This window comes from Terrapene carolina, unplaced genomic scaffold (genome assembly GCF_002925995.2).
Source record: "Terrapene carolina triunguis isolate 2854851 unplaced genomic scaffold, T_m_triunguis-2.0 Scaffold247, whole genome shotgun sequence".
Lineage (NCBI taxonomy): Eukaryota > Metazoa > Chordata > Testudines > Emydidae > Terrapene > Terrapene triunguis.
The window spans coordinates 8,223,778-8,245,610 of record NW_020664598.1 but is presented as its reverse complement, the minus strand read 5'-3'; the positions used below and the strand labels follow the sequence as shown (position 1 = coordinate 8,245,610).

The window sequence follows — 21,833 nt, the reverse complement described above, 5'->3', positions numbered from 1 at the left end:
AGCCATGTTGGTCCCAAGATATTAGAGAGACAAAGTGGGTGAGGATCTATCGTTTATTGGATCAACTTTTGTTGGTGAGAGACACAAATTTTGAGCTAGACAGAGCTGAAGAAGACCTCTGTGTAATTCAAAAGTTTATCTGACTCCTCAACAGAAGTTGATCCAATAAAAGATAGATCCTCACAAGGTGGGTGAGGTCATTCGACATACAGAGTCTCTTAGTTTCCAGCATTCCACACAATGTTTCAAATTAATGAGAGCTGGAGGAGCAGCAGTGAGAGGGAGGAAGCTCTTATTTGGACCAAGGTCGGAAGCCCAAAGTAGTAATAAATTCATTTTAAAGTAAATTGTATTGCTAGCAGCTGGGAAGTGAGTCAGGACAGGGAGAGGCTAATATTTGTTGCACGATCCCACGCTTCATTACCACATGACTTAAACTGACTATTGCTTTATGTATATTGCACGGTATACAATGCAATAAAGATTGCAATATTTTTTCAACATAGCAGACTGTGCTGACTTGGGGAGTCCTGGGAGGGATCAACTCATGAGATTCCACCCCATTTTTCTGCTGCAGGATAAAGATAGTCAATATCCTGGGAGAACCTTTTTGGAGCATGGACCCGTGACTCTGTTCCAGAGGCAGGGAAGTTCAGTGGTCAATCTGCTGGTAACACTTTGGTGAAATCAAATCAGACAGTTTCATCACTATCAGTTTCCTTTCTTAGTTTAAAAAATGTTTTTTCTTTCCTGACATAACAGACTGTCCATATTTGTTATAATCATTTACTGGAACTGATGTAGTGTCTAAGAGCCTCATTCATGGATCTGGACTACCGCTGTGCTAGGTGATGTCAGCACCATTACTGACATGCAGAATAGTAACACTCTGGGTCCAAATAACACCGTGGTTCAGTTCAGAGGTCTTAGCATCATCATACTTCGCAGAGTTATATGATTTATCCATTGAGATTCTGTGCTAAGGCACAATTTACCAAGAAACTGATTATGCAGCCATTTGCTCCGAAAATGCAACATAATACTGACTGCTTAGGACATTAAGTACTAAGCTGTAGGACTGAAATGGTCAGTTCTAAGCCAAAACTAGTATGGTTGTTTTTCTTTACTTCCAAAGGATCTGAACACACAATCCTTCTCATGAGTGACTGAAACAAGACATTATTTATGATTTAATATATATCAGCTCCCCCAATTTCAGGGAGTGTTCAAGAAATGGTTTTCAGGGAACACCATCACCACAGAAAGTCCTTTGGTAATCTAACCATGTAACTTAGACTAGAGGCCCCTACGCACTCTGGTCTGTGGAACAGTGGGGATCTTCCCAACTGTCTGGATTCCAATGATGCTACATTTGTCAATCTTCAAACATTGATGCTTCCTGTTTGTTGTACTTCAGTCCATGACTCTTTCAAGTTTCCAGAGACTTTACTGGCTAATTAAACTCAAAAACCCAATTATCTCTATGCACACTGTTCATCTGCCTCATGACTTAAATTTAATCAGATCAAATTTAAGGATGGCTCCAAAGTTGGCAGGGTATCAAATAGAAAGGATAGAATAAAATGGCTAAGTGAATCCTTGAGCTCAGAGGGTAATTTCTAATAGATGAAATGTTCTTCTCTTCCCATCCTAAAAGCACTATAGGGTGCTACTCTACATTGTTCGGGTTTCTTATAATGACATTTTATTAGATGTTAGCTGTTAACATAGTGGATGAATAGTACAATTGTGTAATCTGCACTATATGTGTCACTAGTTATTTGAAAAGTTTATACGTTGCAAGCCAGTAAACAAAGTGGTTCCTTTTTATATACATTTCTTACAACCGATTAGTAAAATTTGTGAAGGGCTTTGGGATCTATTGGCAAAATAAAAAATATAAATATTAGTTCATGAGGATGGGCATCTTAGAAAGACAGAAAACAATAAGTCTCATCCCATTTTAGTAGATGTGTTTCCACTGAGCATTCAAAACCAGCCACCCCTTCCTAAAGCCCCAAACTGCACATTTCTTTCTTTCTGCATAAAGCATGTATAAATATTTTCAGAATCAGGGCCTGTTAGAGTTACTCAACTGAAAATAAATAATTTACAGCTCCAGATGTGTTTCCTTGCCAACAAACACTGTTTATGAAACAGAAAAAAAAGGGGGAAATAAAACCCTGTGTCACTAACGTAGAAACCACAATAACAAATTCTAACCCCAAAGTATCAAGGCAAATAGCAGCAGTCTGTTTAATATCAAGTACTGGAAGTAGTTCTCAATGTGGTAGGTAAGGTACAAAAAACCCTCCCTCAGAGGAATCCAAATTCAAACATCATTGATAGTGGGATTGTGAAATATAAACCGTTTCCAAATCCCAATCCTTAAACCTCAAGAGCTTCTTTGTTTAAATATAGGCATCATGAGAAAGCAAGACAGCTTATAGCCACCTGTGTGTATATCATGCCCATGCATATTTGCACATATAGAGATGTGCATTACTTTTAGCAAAGGAATGAGTGAGAAAGAACTGAAAATATGCAAAAGGCACACACACGGTAGGCTAAGCAGAATTTAATCCAACAAAAGGGGGTCTTTGAGAAAACAGTCTATGAATACCCCAAATTGTTTTTTACTGGGAGCTGTAGGAAATGTGTAATTATTAAAAGATTCATCAGCTACCAATATTTCTTCAGGTATTCTATGAACACAAGATTTATGTTAAAGTACCACTGCAGTATTTGACATGTCTAGAGCCCCAGGGTGAAATCCCGGCCACAAGTTTTTCCACTGACGCTAGTGGGGCTAGGATTTCACCCCCATCCTGCAAACCCTTGCTCACAAGAGCAGTCCTGGCTCATACCCATCAAAGTCAACAGGATGCTTCATGTGGGTGAGGACTTCCAGGATCAGGCCCCTAGTTACTTTCTGACTAGCATCTTCCAAAAATAGCACCAACCACTGTAGTATCTGAGAAAAAAAATCTGTGATTTTGAAGTGCTTTGATCACGCTGAGTTTGGGTATTATTCACCTCTCACTGAGGTGTAAATCAGGATTCAGTCCCTTGAAATCAGAAGAGTTGAAGTGGTATAAAACAGACATAAAGAGAGAATCAGGCCTTTTGTCTTGATGCAATTTCCTACAGGCTTGAGAAAATGACTGGTTTGCATGTGATGAACGCAGCCCACCCCATTTAACAAATTCCCCAAATTCTTCTTCTCTCTCAAAAAAAATCTGTGATGAGCTGGGAAGATAGTTTGGTATGTAATGCCGAAAGAGAGGCCATCCTGCATGCAGAAGCCTGGACTACATACAATGTCCTAGAAAGGCTATTTTTTGTTTTCAGTGCTATTAAAAGGCACAGTGGGGCTGCCAGCATTGGTGACACTGTTGGCGCATAATGGGAGAGATTGACTCTAGCACTACAACCCTAACGTTAACAACAAACATTCAAGTGTCGCATAGGACGTGCCCTCTGTAAAATGCTATTTTTAGAAACTGCATATTTATGTGTCTTTAATCCACCCGTTGATCCAACGTAGCTTCTGTCATCAGTTTTACACAGATGGTACCTATCATATGTTATTGTCTATTTCCATTTCCATTGTGCATACATTTAAAATGAATAGGATCTCTTCAGTATGATGCACAAAAGACAGAGCAGGGAGCACGGTGGCTATCAGTGGAGAGACAGGACAGAGAACTGACAAAGACAAAACTTGAGCTGTTGGGATAGTTGGCTGTGTAGATGGTTTCCTGATTGCTTCATTTTCTTAATTAAGCCATAAGGCACAACAGCCAGTGGGTAGTATCTATCATCTGCCTCTCTGTTTGTCCATAGATCTATACACCTTACCAAGCTATGCTGCATCAGGAGGGGACAGTGACTGTATGCCTCATGAGTGTGAACTGACACCAAGCTGAAGGTGAAACAGATTCACCATCTAGGAACTTCACTAATCTCCCAGAACTGCATTACTTATCTTGTCTTATGGCTATTATTTACAAAAAAAAAAAAAAAAAAAAAAAAAAAGAAGAAGAAGAAAGGAAAGAAGGTCATTCCCATGCTTTCACTGGGGATTACTGACATGCATATGACATCACTGATCGCCAGTCAGAAAGCTACATTTGTGTCTGAAGTTCTAAGGCCATTTCCTAATGAAGCACATGTGCTTTTCTAGGTTTATTTTGAAACTCTATTTGCTTATTTTCCAGACGTGATCAAAAGGACATTCGGAGTGTTCTGTAGGAGGCACTTGAACCCTCTAGGCTAAGAAAGTTTTTTCGAGCCTTAGCAGCAGCCAGCAATAATACCATTTGTAATGTAAACGGTACCGCTTGAAACACTCTGCTGTCTTCCACTGGCAAATTAATATTGCTTTGGGAACTGAGCCCCTGGGGTGGCGAGAAGGGTTTCCCCCCAAAATTATCCAAAACTCCATTTAGCACTTCAAGCTAACCATACACAGTACTTTCTCTCCTCAACTTCCCACCCGCTCAGTTACTTGCCAGTTGCTGTTGCTATAATACTGGATCCTATCACACCTTGGCTAAAAATTGCTATGGAACTTGCAAAGCCATTCAGAGAAGAGGACAGAAAGAACCTTACCTTAATGTTAAAATTGTCGTCAAGAAGGATGTTTTCCAGTTTTAAATCCCTATGGACAACACCATTCTAAAATTAAAAACAAAAGGGGGGGATATTGGACAGGTTAAAGAACTGAACCATCAGGGTGGTCTTTGTATCTACATTTCAGGGCTGAGTTTGCTGTCATAACACTCACGGCCCAGTGACTAGTGACAGGAGATGTATTAGTCACTTGCTGTGTGGTTAAGAGAAGAATGACTGGAATCTGTCCTCCCACAAAGCCTGTAAAACAGCAGGGGGATTCTTTTCGGAACTTAATTCCAACTCCTATCCTACCCCCACTGTGTGAAAGCAATATATTCTTCCCAGGCACCAGAAAACAGAATCTGTCAATGACATTAGTCCTTAGAAAAGCTCTAATTCCTCCAGTGTGCAGCTGTTTGGGCAAGGGGAGTTATAACCCTAAAAGACAGCTACTGCCTGCAAATGTTAGGGATGGAAATTAACAAGAAGGATTTAAGTCTTAGCATCTTATTCCTAAAGTTCTGAAAACTAACCCTGCACAAAAGACTGTGATGGATTTTCTGTGCTGTGCACTGAGGACTTTGCAAACCTCCCTTACTTAGCAGAATTTAAAGGGAGATTAAAATGTTTTAAAATTCTAATAAAAAGGCTGCACTAGCTGCTTATTGGCTTTAGTCTGGTGCAAATTTTAGCGCTATACCTCCATGGCCCACAGGAGGAAGGATAGCCCAATGGTTGGGGCACTGGCCTGGGAGACCCAAGTTCAATTCCTTGTTCTGCTACAGACCTCCTGTGTGACGTTGGGCAAGTCACTTAACCTCTCTGTGCCTCAGTTCCCCATCTGTAAAAATGGGGGTGATAATGCTTCCCTGTCTCAATAGGTTCCGGAGAGGAGATGGGCACTGCTGAGATAAAAGCAGCACCCATTGAAATGTCATGAACGTAACATCCCTACGACTGCATCACTCACAAGGTATGTGGACAACCAGGGCCCGTAAGGGAGGATGACGGGCCCATGAAGTTAATCAGCCTGATGCTTGTTTTTCATGACTTAAATTGTCCTTCAGAAGCATGCCAAGGATAAAGACAACAACAAGGGGAATCCTTCTGCTGCTCCTATTATATCTGGAGGAGTTACTTTTGGATAACTTAAATGACTCCATGACAGGTATTCTCACTTTCTTCCCCTCTCAAAAGAGTTCCCTTGTTCTGAAGTAGTACATTTACACCTCTGCTCTGCTTTTTTTTATTGTATATACTGTACCTTATTCTTCTGTCAAAAATTGTTCTGAATTCAAAGTACAGGAAAACTATCAATCCTTTTCTATTGACTGTGTCACTAACAGTGGTCTTTCTTCTACAGAAAGCTAGTGGAGAATTCTGTTACATAAGGAGAAAATTTTCAAAGGCTCAAATGGGAGTTAGGACCCAAGGTAAGTATAGACCTACCCTAAGGGAGTTAGCTGGTGGAAATGGGCCCAGGTGAGGATATGGCCTTTAGTCTCTAAACATGGATGGTGAACTAGTGAAATATTTGCACTTGTGATATCTTGCTGTACACATAAAATACTGCACCTGGACCCTCCCACTTCAGCAGCTGAACATTTTTACCTCACTGGTTCTTTTATGCATGAGAGTCACTGTTAAAGCCTCAAATAGTTAGGTTAACACCAAATGCTGTGCTCACCTTGTGACAGTAATGTACAGCAGAGACAATCTGCCGGAAGAAGTGTCTCGTCTCCCTCTCGCTCAGCCTCCGCCTCTCGCTGATGTAATCATACAACTCCCCTTTGCTTGCATACTCCATGATTATCACAATCTTATCTTTATTTTCAAACACTGCAGAAGCAATAAAAAAAAGATAATAAACTGTTCATTTGATAGATTTAAAATTGACACTTAAAAGGGGGAAGAGACTAAAAATGATTTGGGGTATGTGATGCACCATCACTGGAGCATGGAGAGGTTTCCAATATACTGTCACCAACATGCTTGGCAAAGGTATGGGCTACTCAAGTGCATTGGTTCTAAACTTGAAGGTCGCAACCCTAAGGGGATCATGAACAGGTCAAGGGAAGAAGAGTTGTAACTACCCTCACCGTCTTTACAGCTAGATGGGAGGGGGATCCTGACACTGTAATATGGGGTATGAATAAGACCACTAGGCTCTACCAGTCTGAGCAAAGTACTAGCGCCAGGAACTCCTGAGTTCTAATCCCAGGTCTGACAATGACATCCTATATCCTTGTGAAACACACTTAGCCAGTCTGCAAGATTGGTATTGCACATCTTTTGAAGAACCTAAATTATCTAGCATGCTAGAGAAACAAGGCAGAACTGAAATGCAAGAGATGAGCCGACAGAACTACCTTCATGCCCGGACATCTTCCGTGAGCCATTACTGCACCAGATTCAATCCTTGCCTAAGTTATCTTTTCAAATGCTTATCCAAACAAATCATGTAACTCCAGGAGCTGCCTAGGGAGAGAAGCTGGTTCACAGGGCTAGGAGTTCGGAATTCCTGGCATTAGAGTCCCAGTTCTAACCCTAAGTTTCATTGTGGTCTTGATCTTTTGCTTAGGGACAAATTCTCAACTCACGGGCACTGATGTAAATCCCAGAATAACTCCAGTAAAGACAGAAGCAATACCCATCTCAGAGGGCTGTCATAAAGATTAGTTACTGCTTGTAGAGGCACAGTGTAAAGCACTCATCATTACTATGATTATTCAAAAATACAGATAACTTAAGACACATAAATTAAGTATTAGTTAAACAACAATAAAGATTAGGTCTGAGCTCTTTGCTGCAGGCATAATTAAAGGACCTGTGATAAAGGCAAAGGTGCTTAATGTTCTACACTTGTTCATATTATAAATCATTACTGCTACTAGGTATCATTTTGGTCAGTTAAAGCAAGCTTTTTCCCTACTCTTACTAGTGTGTACTCACAGTGCCATTGAATAGGCATTAAGATAAAAGGGCCTGATTCTGTTTCCCTGCACCATGTGTCATCAATTACAGCAATGCAAAATGAGTGTAAAGCCATTCCGGTTTGTCAATGAAGAATCAGGTCCAAAGAGTTCTAGGAGTCATATCTTTAACCAGAGTTCTGCAAACAGGTTTCTATTTATTTCCAGTAGTAATACAGTCCAGACCCCTCCGTCACACTATCAATCTGTTGCCTTCCTGGTCTGAAAGAAGTCTTTTGTAACCATGACTCATAATATGCTTAGAGACTGTTGGATATGTGATTTTATAAATCAAACAATACATAAATAACCAGTTAGGTCTTAAATGTGTCAAATTCATGAAAAATTATTTTACTGCCTATATTTACCATCAATATTTCATATGTTTGATGTTTTTCATTAGAATTGAAAACAGCCATGCTAGCACACATTTAAAGGCCACTTCAAAGGGGTTTTGAAGTTATACTGTTAACTTTTATTAGAGACATTACAGTAGTGAGCCAGGGCCCCATTGCACTAGGTGCTGTACAAACACAGACAGACAAAGACCTGGCTCTTGTCCTAAGGAACACACCCTCCTCCACTTGTTTAAATTGGTGAAATCAATGGAACAATGCCAGATTCCATCAGCTGAAGCTCTGGCCTTAAGGGTTTATGTATACTGTACAAATACTTTAATTTAACAATTGTATTACATGTTTAGCATACAAGGGGAGTCTGGGATGTCTGCAGGGGGTTCATTTCCTTACTGTTGCCTGTCCTTCTCCCAGGAAGAGGCTATGCCTGTGACTGACTTTTACTATCACAATTCCAGGTATTATTAATGATTACTTAATTGTCTGAGCGCACTATTCTGAACTTCAGTGGAAGGGCTGGCTGCTCAGCACCTACAGGCCTCCCCACAACAGCTCTCACACATACCGTGTGCGTATGTGTGTGTGGGGGGGAGGGGTTGGCTATCAAATATTTGTGACTATTCAACTTTCTGTAAAGGCAAATGCACGGTCACTGATGATAACTCCAGAAAGCTTATCTTCGTGGACATAAAAGTTTACAAAGGACTAGATTGTGCCTTTAGTGATCAGCTCTATATTGGGTGTGAGTTAGGAGCTGCCACTCAGCCCTGGGAGTTACCAGAGGGATTCTGGCTGACTCAGCTAGGACTCCTCCTGGGGCCTTGGGAAAGGTGAAAACAGGAGCTCTGCCATCCTTCAAAAGTGTCCCATGTGTGCTTCTCTCTAGGCACATCCAGCTCCTTTGGCTGGTACAGAACAGGCACATGGCCATGGTTCTGCTTTCACCCATTCTTCCCTGCCTCCTGTGGGTGAACGCCACCGATGCTAGCCTCAAGCAATGCCTGTGCTCACTATCCTGCAAGTGGGGGTTTGTGCCACCTTTGTCTCTTGTGCACCTGTGTAGGGCCAACTGCAGTCTGGCCCACAGTGTGTACTATCACACCTGTATGTTCATTGTAGTACGTGACATGACTGCTCTTTCAGAGCTCAATCCTGCAAGGTCCTGTGCTGTGTGCCATTGACTGCCACTAACTCCACTGGGAGTTCATGAAAAATAAACATTTAAACTAACAAAACAGGCCGTGACCAGTTTCAAATTGCCACACTACTTTGGCTGATACATAAAATTTCCTCTGACTCTGACAATCTACTGTACAGACAGGAAACACTGTACCTGGCCTAGATAACCACAGTTCACTTTAGAATGTATTGAATTTCCTTTTATTTCATACTATAGAGGCAACTTGCTGAGGCAAGACCATGCTGGCAGTGAAACTTCCGCCAAAGTAACGAGGTTACAGGGAGTCTTCCAAACCAGTGCTTTTCTGGACCCGCACAACTGGAATGTTGTCTTCCAACATGGCCATTAGTGTTTTAAGGAACATACTTCAGCTTTTGCAGCTCAGTGTGAAGCTGCAGCTCCCAACACACAGATAGTTTTTATTCTTGGGCTTTGTCTCTTGTCCCCTCACACCTTGTCATTAAATTCTACAAGCCAAAGCCTCTCTGCAGTTCTTTCTAAATCCCCCTAAGCTTCAGCAAAATGGCTCTGATAAAAGGGAAAGGGAACTGCCAGATAAAATTGGCCACTGACTTGTCTGCTGGCCTTACAGTACCCTGAAGCATAGACTCCTGCCAGCGATTACATCCTACATGCATCCTCATTAACAATAACCTTCGGAAACTGGAAGAGCTGTCTCTGGATGGATTATACTACAATATCCTCTCCAAGAATGATAGACTGATAGTCTCTGGAAAGGACTCAACATAATATGTGTTCTATACAAAAGCGTTCTGACGTGTTATTGATACAGCATTAATGAGTGCACCCATATCTCTAAGCACAGAGACAGTTGCTAACTAATCACTATTCAGCCCAGGAAGGGGGAAAGGAATAATTCTTTACGCTTAGATAATACACTAAAAATACATGAATTGAACATTTTGAATCAGAAGTGAAGTCAGTTCACAAACAGCTATTGAACAGCGTACCAGGCTTTATTGTGTACTATATGTACAATTAAACTGGCCAAATTCACCACTGGTATAAGTGGGCCAAGATCCACTGATCTCCATGGAGTTTCACTCACAACAAAAGTGAATTCTGCCCATGTATGTGCAAGGATACAATGGGGCTTAATTAATCCCAATGGGTTTGCAACTTTTTTCTGACTCATAATATTGAATCTAACAGATTGTTTTGCATATATGCTGCTTGAGGGCTAGCAGCTCTGAGTAGGGGGTGGTTTGTAGCTGCACTGCCTCCAGGAAGCATTGTGGGCTTAGGATTAGGGTTTGAGCAGCCAGCTAGCATGTGTCTGAGGGGCATGCACAGGGCGATGGCCCCTCTTCCACTCTGCTGTTCTTGGGGTGGCTTGCACTCCCAAGGGGAGTTAGCAGACAGAATGCTGAGCCCAGGAGAATGTTAACCATGTCACGGGGCACAAGTGGAAAGACTCCTTTTGCCTTTGGACACCCTCCACTCATGACTGAGGATGTCACAAAAGCTGTTTGATGCCACTAAACATGGTAACTTCCTGGTGTCCCATGACTGAAGATAGCATTCTTTTGATACATGGATTTATTGAAGTTGTGCCTTAGCAACTCAACCATTTAAGTTTTGTCAAATTTTCCTTTATATTTAGAAATTTCTAATTCCATGACCAAATTTCCCTCGCGGCTAAAATTTGACATCCAGTTTGAGTCTTGGTCCAAGAATATTTCCCTACAATTACACAGAAGCATATACAGACGGTCTTTGGTTTGAGAAAGGCACGTTATTATTTATATAACATTTTAAGTGCTTTCTATTCTCTAACAAGCAGAGCTTATATTTTAAAAGCTAAATTTAGAAAATACTAAATCTCTACTATGAATTTTTGCCTTTGGGGGGAAAAATATATTGGATCCAATCAATATATGAGCATTTCAGTACCTAGCATCCTGGATTCACTACACTGTCTTCTGAAGGATGCATTGATGCGTATTATTTATCTCCATGAAGGAGACTTTTCATAGGGACGTTACCCTTTGACTTACATTGACACTGTAGAAGCTCTCTCAACATAACCAAAACTGAATGAGCACAGAATAGGCAGCAGTACCTCTCTGCACTGTGGCATCAGTACAACAAGGACTCCCCACTACAACACAGAGGAAACCCTTCAATCACAGATTCCTTGGCATACAGACCTTTCCATCCCACCTGGGACATCCCTGCATTCATCCTTGGCCCCATACCCTCCACATCTTTACTCACACCTCGGCCCCTCACATCCTTCTCTCCCTGCATGCAGATGCAGATTTCAATGCTCTAATTTCTACATAAAAATTAATACCAGTTTTAGAACAATCACCAACACATATCACCCATTTGCATAAGTTCCCCTGAACGTTACAGAAAAGCTTGGAACCTCCTTGGCCCCATACCCCATTTGCAGTCTGCCACTGTACACCAATACACAGTCCTGTACAGTGTAATGAAAGCCACACCTACCCTACATTAATCACCAAAACACCTGAGCACATACCCAATAAACAGGGGTGTACAATGGTTGCTCAGGATGAGGGTGGAGATGGTGGTAAAAAGGACATAGCTAGATTGAGAAGGGAAAGTAATGAGCGGAATGGAAATGCATGGCTTTGTTGCTTATTTCCTTACTTTCTAGGGTTCACATGAGTGGGATATGCAATCTGAACTCAGCGATAAAGAGTCCAACATTAAACATTCACTGAAAGTAGTGTTTGTATGGGAATATCTATCTATCTATTTACATGTATCTTCAAACATGATACAACATACTGTGTGTGTGTGTGTGTGTGTGTACACATATGCACCAAATGTAGTTTTAGAAATATATGCCCCAAGTTGGGGGAAGGGAGGAGGACATTAACTAAATGCTGGATTTATTTACTGCAAATAATAATGAGGTAATAAATATGCTACCCTGTTAACACCTGGGCTGTGACTTGCAAGCTGATGATGGACTGATTGCCTCTGCATAACTCCTGTGAATGTTTGGTGCACATTGTGTTTTCACTGTGTTTGATTTATTATCTGCCATCCTCTGCCATTCTGAAGCTCACTCCACTTCTGAAGTACTTCTGCTGCAGCTGGCAATTTCAAGGAAGCAGGTTTAGCCAGGAAAGATTGCTCCAGGAACTCTCCATGGCTCGCTAATGAGGAGGCCAGTTCATGAAAGGCTGCCCTGGACTGCTCCTCAACTGCTGATGAGGGTCACGGAGCATGAAAGGTTATTTATGCATAACAGCAGTGGGACAGCTACGCATAAGTCCCTGAGGGAAACAATGCAAGCAGGGCAAGTTAATCAAGAGCAAGAAACGAAGAGTTGTCAATATCAACACTTGTTATAGGACAGAAAGAAGAAATACTTGTTAGAACCTGTTTATCATTTTTATTTTTGAGCCACTGACTTTGCATGTATTTAGTTCCAACACCTTGTAGGCTGGGTGATGTTGGGAGAGATGTAGCAAGGCCCCAGGAAGTGGTGGAGGGAGCGCCACAGTAGGTGGGGGAAAGGGCCACGGTAATGTACCGGGAGGTGGAGGGAGCACTGCAGTAATGTATAAGGAGGGCGGGGGAAAGTGCTACAGTAATGTATCAGAAGGGGGGTGGGAACACTACAGTAATGTATCAGGAGGGGGCGGGAGCACTGGAGTAACATGTCAGGAGAGACAAACTATGTATCGGGAGGTGGAGGGAGCGCTGCAGTAATGTATCAGGAGGTGAGGAGAATTATTTTTCACTGAGCTATAAATTTGTTTCAGTCTTCCCACTCCGAAGAGCCTTTCCTAAAAGTAAGAGCAGAATTGTGCACAACCAGCAAAAGGTGCTTACGTTCAAATACTCAAATATGTGTTGCAGCTTCTCTTTCTCTCTTTTTAAATTTTCCTGTTAATTCTAAGGAAAAGGTGTTTGTTAGTTAAGAAGAAAGCTCCACGTTTCTGGGCAGATAATTGAAACCAAATCCCTTGGCTTGGGAGCTCATTGAAGAATACAAACGTAAAACTGGACATATACTTCACTTCTCACTACCAAAGATATATTTGAGCCGAAGTACATTTTGTAACGTCAACAATCGTTCTCCATCACACTCTGTGCTACTATAGCAATAATTCCTGGATGTAATCTTTCTACTTAACTATATTTAGAGGGCTTGAAATGATGAACTCAGCTTCTATTCAGAGCTTTACAACTCCCAGATAGGACTGGCAGTGCAGAGACCGCTCTCTGCTCAGAGCACTGGGAGTCTATTACACCCAAAGTGAGCAATATTCCCCTCTAGGAACACAAGAGTTACACGTCCACAGAAACCATATGGGCTAAATTCTGCTATTGGATGAACACACTTCACTATCCATTTGAAGAAATGGGAGTTACCTAAAAGTGTACCTGAGAGTAGAATATAGCCCTAGATATGTGAAACACATATGAATATGTCTTTGCAAAGACTGGTCAAAAGGATTCAGTGATGTTGTGGACATCTTTTTATTAGGATAGTTTGCCTTGGACTTGTTTGACACCTAATTTCAAAAAATACCCGGATCCCTTTGTTTCTGTGTTTACAGAATGCTAATTCAGACTGGGCAGGAGTTTGTTTGTTTTAAATGGACTACCTCCTCATGGGCTGATTCCTTTTGTTTTATATGTAACCCTGGAGTAAGAATTTTAGTTTGTTGGTTTAAGAGGGGCAGCCAATCTCCCTTCCACTGGAACCATTTGAATTCTCCTCATGCCTTTGCTCTCTATCAGAGCAATCTCCTAAATTAGTTCCAGTATGTTGACATTCCTTCCATCTGGTGTCTTTCCATTCCGCGGTATTTTTATTACTCTCCTAACAGCCGCAGACAGAAGTACCTTTCCTCTGCTACAAAGTGCTCTTTTATTAAAGGTCAGCCAAATCAAAAGAACAAGCAAGTTTATCTTTAATTTTAGGCACACGGGCTGGAATAACCTTTTCATTCAATAAAATCATTTAAAGCCCAATTAGCACACTCATGTTATAAAGGACAAATTATTCCTCAGAAAGACACTTGAATAATGGGAAATAACTTCTTCCTAAGAATTATAGCCTAACATATCTCATCGGTTCATGACTCTTTGGAAAAACAACGTGTAGCTCTTTGTTCTAAAGCCCCAAATCAGTATCTTCAAGATGTTATTTACTAGTTTATTGTTATATAATTTTTTAAAATAAAGTACATAGTGGGCTTGGGTAGCCTTCCTCTTTCAGGGTCCAATTCAGCAAAGAATTTATGCACATGTTTAACTTTAAACATAAGCTTAATTACCATTGAAGTCAATGGGATTTAAAGCATATGCTTTAAAGTTAAGCATGTTCTAAACTGCTTTCCTAAATCACAGCTGCATACAGTGGAAATGCAATGCATTTCTTCTTAAATTAAAGGAATGTAGTTAAGATCCTGTGATAATCGTTTTAAATCAGTCTGTGGGTTAAAAATTAATCCCCACTGAGTGGATTAAATCAAAATGAGAACCATACTCCTTGCTGATATCCATTTTCTGTATACATGGATGAGGAAACATAGAATTTGATGTTTCACCATTTAAAAAGAAGCTGAGAAAAATGTGAGAATCACGAAATCAGCCATAACGTTTAATCTCTCTGTTACACTATTTTATCCTAATTTTGCCCGAGTGAAGAACAGACTTGCTAATTACATTTTTAAATTATGATTGCTTTGTAACCTCAGACAAGCAAGCATATGCCATGAGGTGGCAGTTAGAAATTGTTTTTATTTTTTAAACATAATGTAGCTTGAGATCATGTCAGAATGTGATTTGAAATTGCCAGTGTTCTCAGGAACCTGAGGGTTCATCTCACAAGTGGTGTTGTTTAGGTGTTAAACCATACTGAATGCAAGGAAATTCATGTGGGTGGAGTATGATAACCTAGGAGTTACGTTTGTTTATACTTGTTTCATTACTAATCACTAGACTATAGAAAAATTGCTTTATATTCTTGGATGTTATCAAAAGAAAACAATGGAAATAATATACTTGAAGGTCAAAAAGCTATATAAATAGAGGAAGCCAATTAGCAATGTGGTTAAATGGTGTCACCATTGAAATACTTTCCCTTGGTTAAATTAAAAAAAAAAATCTCAGTTTTCTAGTTTTTATCATTCATGTTAAGCGCCCAATCCCGCATGTGCTTCACACTACAGGACACCTATTGACTTCACTGAGTTCTCCACACAGAGGCTCTCATGATCAGGCACTCAGGTCCATTTTGAGTCTGTCTGTAAAAATGCAGGGTGGAATTGACTGACAATGACTGAAAACTAACCCATCATTTTCTGTTACTGTTGCAGAAGCACGATACGAAATGTTAGATTTAACATGTATTTGTAAATAAAACAACTATTATAACTAGGCAAAATACACCGTCTTTGTAAATATATGTTAGATTTAAAAGGTTTTACATTGAAGTTAAAAGGTTTAAAAGAACTAAACTAATTTCCTGATTAGCAAAGATAGGAAACTTAATTCAAGTCAGTTTACATTTGTAATTTACACTTTGTGGAGATGTGTGAAGAATCTTTTTATTCTCTTTTTTATTAATCAATAAAATGCAATTGCAAAGACCTAAGGAAATCTGTTTTTTAAGGGAAATGCAATTTTAGTACTGTGATGTTTTAAAGGAGCTTGACCCTTCAAGGTGCTGAGTGCCTTGGCTCCAACCCAGCAAAGCACTTAATACATGTTTTACTTTATGTACAGGAGTAATAATGCTATTGACTTCAATAGGCTTTGTATTGGGCTCATAATATTATATTTCAGTAGGGAAAATCTTTATTAAATCATTTCCACAGTGTTTGCAAACAATGTGTTTACTTTTCTTAAAGTAACTTGTCCTTTCCATAAATGGAGGAACTTCTCTGTTTGTATTTACTGAAACCTGGGACAACACCCGGGACACGCAATGGAAACTCTTACACAAACACTGTACTTCACCACATAGAGACCCATGGGCCTGAACCTGTGCATCCATGTGTATAACTTTACACCCATGAACAGTTTTACACATGTGTAAGTGTTTACAGGATTGGGCCCTATACGCTCCCCATGTTTTAACTTTTATAAAATAAAGTATTGCCAGATGGGATGTTTTTTGCAGTCAGGCTACCCAGGGAATAATATGTTTACTCTCGAAGGCTTTAGCTACCAAGTCCGGGAGTTTGCAAGGGGGGGGGGGGGGGGAGGGGGGGGGGGGGGGGCTTTGCTTTCTGAGTTAAAATTTATGCCCTGAAATCAGAACATTTCTGGCAAAGTCAGCTTCATCTATTCAGTTCTTTTCAAGGAATTTAAAGTCACTCGAAAGAACACTTCCCTTCCAGCTGCACTCTAAAGACTGCCAATTACAGTCTTGCTTGAGAGGATGGAATTTCTTCTGACTCAGAACTGGAGGTCTACCTCTTGCAAATAGTGCATGAGATAAATTCATTTTGATTTGGGTACAAAAAGTATTATTAAACCAGAAAGCCTGTTTATATGCATTTGGATTTGCTTAGCATTAAAAACCAATGGCTTATGTTTACACTGAGTTGACAAATTCAGAGGTTAATCACCTTTAGCCACAAGGTCAAGAGGATACCAAAACATGGATCCCATTTCAGGAAAACACGTGTTTGTAAGTACAATTCAAAGATCTTTTAAAGATCTTCCAGACAGAGAGCAGTACTCATTCTAGCCAGACTCAGTGCAGCCCTGCACCTCTGCTTATGGATTTTAGGGAGTTTGATGGCAGTTCAAATCTCTTCTTGAATAGCCACAGCAAAAGATAAATTATAAATAGACAACAGAGAACTAAAAATAACCTTTATATATAACAATATAACTATAATCATGTTTATGGCTCATTCATGAAGATGGCTTTGTAATCTAGGCCCTGATGCAGCAAGCTACAGTACCTGCCTAATCTCAAACATGGAAGTAGTCCCATTAACTTCTTTGGAACTCCCTCTTATTCTTAAAGTGAGGCACATGAAGAGCTCTCTTTCTGAACTGGGATCCTAATAATTCTGCAGTATGTAACTATTCCCCTGGTGAATATGGCTAAGTCTCAGCTGGTTTGCCCTGCACTTCAATACCCATGGTATGATGTTGGCTGTTGGAGAATATTTCTTTTGGCCTCCTGGAGTTGGTGAAGCTACAGCTGCCATGTCTCTGTTCCCAGTGCTACATGATTGATTTTATAATGGATAGGATCACACTGTCCATCTGAATTCCCATTGCCCATCTCCACAGGCCATGACTGAAATACAGAGGGTCATGCCAGACTGCTCTAGCTTCTAGATAATTATTTTGTTTCAATAACAGAATAGCTATTTCACCAGGGATAGAAGCAAACAGTAATGTAATGAACACCCTGAAAACCTCTAAAGACCAGAGGAAAGCTGCCTCCAGCTTCCGTGTAGAAAAGCATCACTCATGCTTAAGGAATCACAACAGAATAAACAGCACGGGATCTCACTGAAGGTAACACTGTCATGTGCCATATGCACTTTCACTGGGGAGGAAGGGGTGAAAAACCCTGAACTAAAAACCTGTCTTGGTTCTGCTGCGGGAAGGGATCATCTTCAGCTAGAGTCAAGGAACTGAGGGTTGTGGGGGAAGGTTTTGCTTCAAGGTAACTAAGTTATTTTCTATTTTTTTAAATCTTTCTAACTCTTTAAAATATTTTAACTCAGTAAAATTATTTAAAGCAGAGCAGGGGACATAAGAAGGCCACTTGGTCAAAGCACTGTAGCATACCTAATTTTTTTTAGTTCCAGTGCACACTGGAAATAACTTTTGCTCCATTTGCAACCCACATGCTGACACAGCATCCCTCCCCTTTTCTGTTCCCAGATCCTGTTATGCGTTTATTCCATAAAAAGACAGATGAATTCATCTCCTTTCAAGTAAAAGAACATGCTTTTGAATAACTCAATATGTGATATTGTAACATTATTCCAAGCCAGACCTTGTTTTAATCAGTCAGATCAACTCTCAGAATGGAGTTGCCATATACCTATCATCACCTAGCGTGTACAGTGGGTGTGTAGAGTTAATACTTGGGGCCAAATTCAGGTGCCTCTTCCCAATATAAGCATGTGAGATAAGACGAGTGACTAAGTGGGGCAAAGCTCCCTCAACACCTTTGGAGTTTGCACTCTACAGGTCCTCTGTGGCTCCATTCCTACTCAGGACCAGAGAGCATGTACACTTCCTAACCTGTTTAGGTCTGGCCAGGACGTCACAACCTAAGGAAGGAAGGAAGGAGGAGCTTCCACTAGAGGCCACTATTCTATTTTAAAAAAGGCTCCCCAGAGTCAGTAGCAGCCCTGGAGCCAGGAACTATCAGCTGGAGAAAGCTACTAGCCCCACTGCCATATGCTGCAGGGAAGGGCGCTAGGGAGCAGGAATGCAGAGCACAAGGGAAGGAGTTGGGACTGGACTGGGAGACAGGAGTGATGAGCTAGTGACTGGGTTAGGAGCAAGGGTGGAGAAGTCAGTGGGAAGCTGAACCTTGGATTCAGGGAGAAACGGGGCCTGGGAAGACAGCCAGCAAGAGGGGCTGGCAGCAATGAAGGAAACAGGGTGTGGGGAGACTGAGCCTGACCAGGTGGGCTCCAGGGAAGTTAAAGCAATGAACTATGTGGGGAATGTTTGGGGGTTTCAAAGAGTTTAAGACCAGAAGGGATGATCAGATCATCTAGTTTGACTTCCTATGTGGTTGAGGGGCATGAACTGAAATTGATTTTATATTGGTGGAGGGAGGAAATGAATTGGAATGGGAGGGGGGAAATGAAATTGATTTTCTGGTTTGGGACAGGGAGGATTGGATGGTTTGTGTGACAGCTCTCCTCACACTCAGACAGAAGCATTTCAGCCACACATTAACAACTTCCCCCATGCAAGGAATTCCTGTGGTTACTAGAGAGGTGGTGTACATTTGCAAAGTAGAGTATGATTTGAAGGCGAATTGGTGCACAAAACTGTCTCTCTACTAAGAGATGATATAAGACCTAATCTAAAAGCGTATGAAAACTAGGTCTGAGAAAACAAATAGTACAGATGGTGAAAAGAATCGCAGTCACTAACCTTCAAATATAGTGATGATATGAGGATGGCTGAGGGATGACATGATTTCAATCTCCCGTCTGATGTGAACCATATCTTGTTCATCCTTAATTTTGTCCTTACGAATGGATTTTATTGCAACCTATAAATTCAGGAAATCGAGCATTACTCTTGGAACTGAACAGATGCAAATAATCTATTAGGAGAGTTCAGAAAATAAATACAGATGTCAGATGCTGGCAGAATGTGGAATGACCAAAACAAAGTTTTAAATACATACCCCATGCCCCCTCCACTTCATTACAACACTGCACATACACTCTCATTACCGTAGTAAATCACATTAAGTTTTGAGACTTTTATTTGTACAGCCTTATCCTTCAAAAAAGGATGGGTGTTTTCAAAAGGACTCAGCATTGGCCTAAATCTGAGGTCAATGGTAAAGCCCCCCATTGATTTCAATGAGAACAGCATTTGGCCACAGTTGATTGTTTTTGACAATCTCTCACAAAAGCTTTAGCCCATTCCCATTAGAAATCCTATTAGTTTTTCAGAGAAAGATGCTGAAATTTTAGGGTAATGATAACAAAATATATTGGGCCAAGCTAACACAATGAGCACGATATTAATACAACTTATTACATGATGAGCTACAATACAAGTCCTAAGTCCTGAGCAGGCCTAAGTAAAAAATAAAGAAATCCTTAATATTTGCAGCCACTGCCTTGAAAATCGCTCTTGTATAAATCCTGTACTTTCATGTCCTATACAGCACTTATGCAATCACTCCAAAACCATATCCTTCCTGCATCCTTCCTCAATCAGCCACCTTTCACAAGCACATCGTGTGACTGGGTATCTTTCCAAAAAGCAGGGTGGGAACAGAGGAAGTGATAGGCAAACTTGCAGCACAAATTCAGATTCAAAAAGCCCTTGCAAGTGTGTGAGTTGCCTGTGAAAGAGAGGATTTATATGAGCAAGCTCATAAATAATTGCTGAGGTCAGATCATGCTACAGAAGAAAAGCATAAATCAACAATGGGAAGACCCTGATAGGGGGAATGTGCAATTTAATGACAGCAAATGGCAACACTGACTTTATGATCACAGATCCTTGTGTCCTGGCTTTAAAAAAAAAAAGCCATTGGGGTAAGTAATAAATTACCAGCTAGTTTAAAATCAAACATTAGCCTTTTGTCTAACATCATTATCCTCCAATGCTCCTCCAATGACCTTGTTCCTACTATGGAGACCACCCTTTTGTGGGTGAATAACACTTTTGTTATTCCACAAGCTTATTATAACATGGAACTTTCCTGAGAAAACATTTTGCCTTGTGAAAAAGTATTTGGGTTTACAGTGCTCCAGTCTATTGTGAAACACTGTTTGCGTGCATCAATAATTGCAAATGGCATTATTGGTGCCTTTTTTATTATTATAATGTGTAGCATCAAGGACATTGGCAGGAAAGGGAAAAATATAAAAGAATATTAACATGAACTGTGCTTAAATGGGAACTACAGAGTCCCCAAATTGGAAAGGCATCCCTATTCGGCAAAAACTTAAGCACATGCTTAACTTTAAGCATGAACCTAAATCCCTCTGAAGTCAATAGGACTTAAACTCATGCTTAACTTTAAGCATGTGCTTAAACGCTATCCTGATACAGGGCCTGAGTGAACAACAGAACACAGCAGGCAGTAAAGGATGACTGGAGTCATATATCTAAAAGCTAAACAATTCTTTTCTGCTTCTTGGCCCAAACATTTGGGATAGAAGTTTAAAAAGTAACAGTGGAAAGCAATGTTTTCATATAGGATTCACACCTTTCTAGTAAAGGTAACAAGAAGAAGTCCTCATCAGAGGAATTCCAAGCAGAGGGCTAAAGCAGCTAATACTAGCAGACAACACATGATTTTTCTCTCTTTCCATTTTTCTGCACTTGGATAGGCTGTAAGTGCATACCTTGTTTACAAGGAGGATGTGGGTGGCTCTTGGAGCAGCACATGCATTCCTGAAAGTAAATTTAGACATGGGTAAAAACATGCCTTTTATTATAAGACAGCCTTGCACTTGGCTCTCAAGAAGAATTTAAGAAGGATTTTATTGTCAAGCATATAACAGGTAGCAAATTCTTCACCATCCGGGGTCTGGAAAGGAATAATGGCATCCAGGAGAGCATGACAGCCTGCCAGCATCCTAACTCTATACTTGACAAACAGGAAAATTAGCTCTCATAAGTAGTTTCTATTTTAAACATGGAAGTATATGCTTTTTATATGAAAAATACATAACAGTGATTCACATAGAATCATAGGACTGGAAGGGACCTCGAGAGGTCATCTAGTCCAGTCCTCTGCATTCATGGCAGGACTAAGGGTATGTTTTCACTACCGGCCGGATCGACGGGCAGCGATCGATCCAGTGGGGATTGATTTATCATGTCTAGTCTAGACACGATAAATCGATCCCCGAGTGCTCTCCCGTCGACTCCTGTACTCCAGCTCAGCGAAGGCACAGACAGAGTCGACGGGGGAGCGGCAGCAGTCAACTCACCGTAGTGAAGACACCGCGGTAAGTAGATCTAAGTATGTAGACTTCAACTACGTTATTCACGTAG

The 21,833-nt window shown here is 40.7% G+C and overlaps 1 protein-coding gene across 1 annotated transcript in view; it reads right to left on the bottom strand.

Annotated features, from left to right (window-relative positions):
• Positions 1-21,833, bottom strand: part of NUAK1 (NUAK family kinase 1) — a 56,158-nt gene that overhangs the window by 7,423 nt on the left and 26,902 nt on the right. The window contains exons 2-4 of the mRNA XM_024200082.2: positions 19,236-19,356; positions 6,305-6,456; positions 4,615-4,680 (exon numbers count right to left, since the gene is read on the bottom strand). Coding sequence (XP_024055850.1) covers positions 4,615-4,680; positions 6,305-6,456; positions 19,236-19,356 — 339 coding nt within the window. The remainder of the gene's footprint in view (positions 1-4,614; positions 4,681-6,304; positions 6,457-19,235; positions 19,357-21,833) is intronic.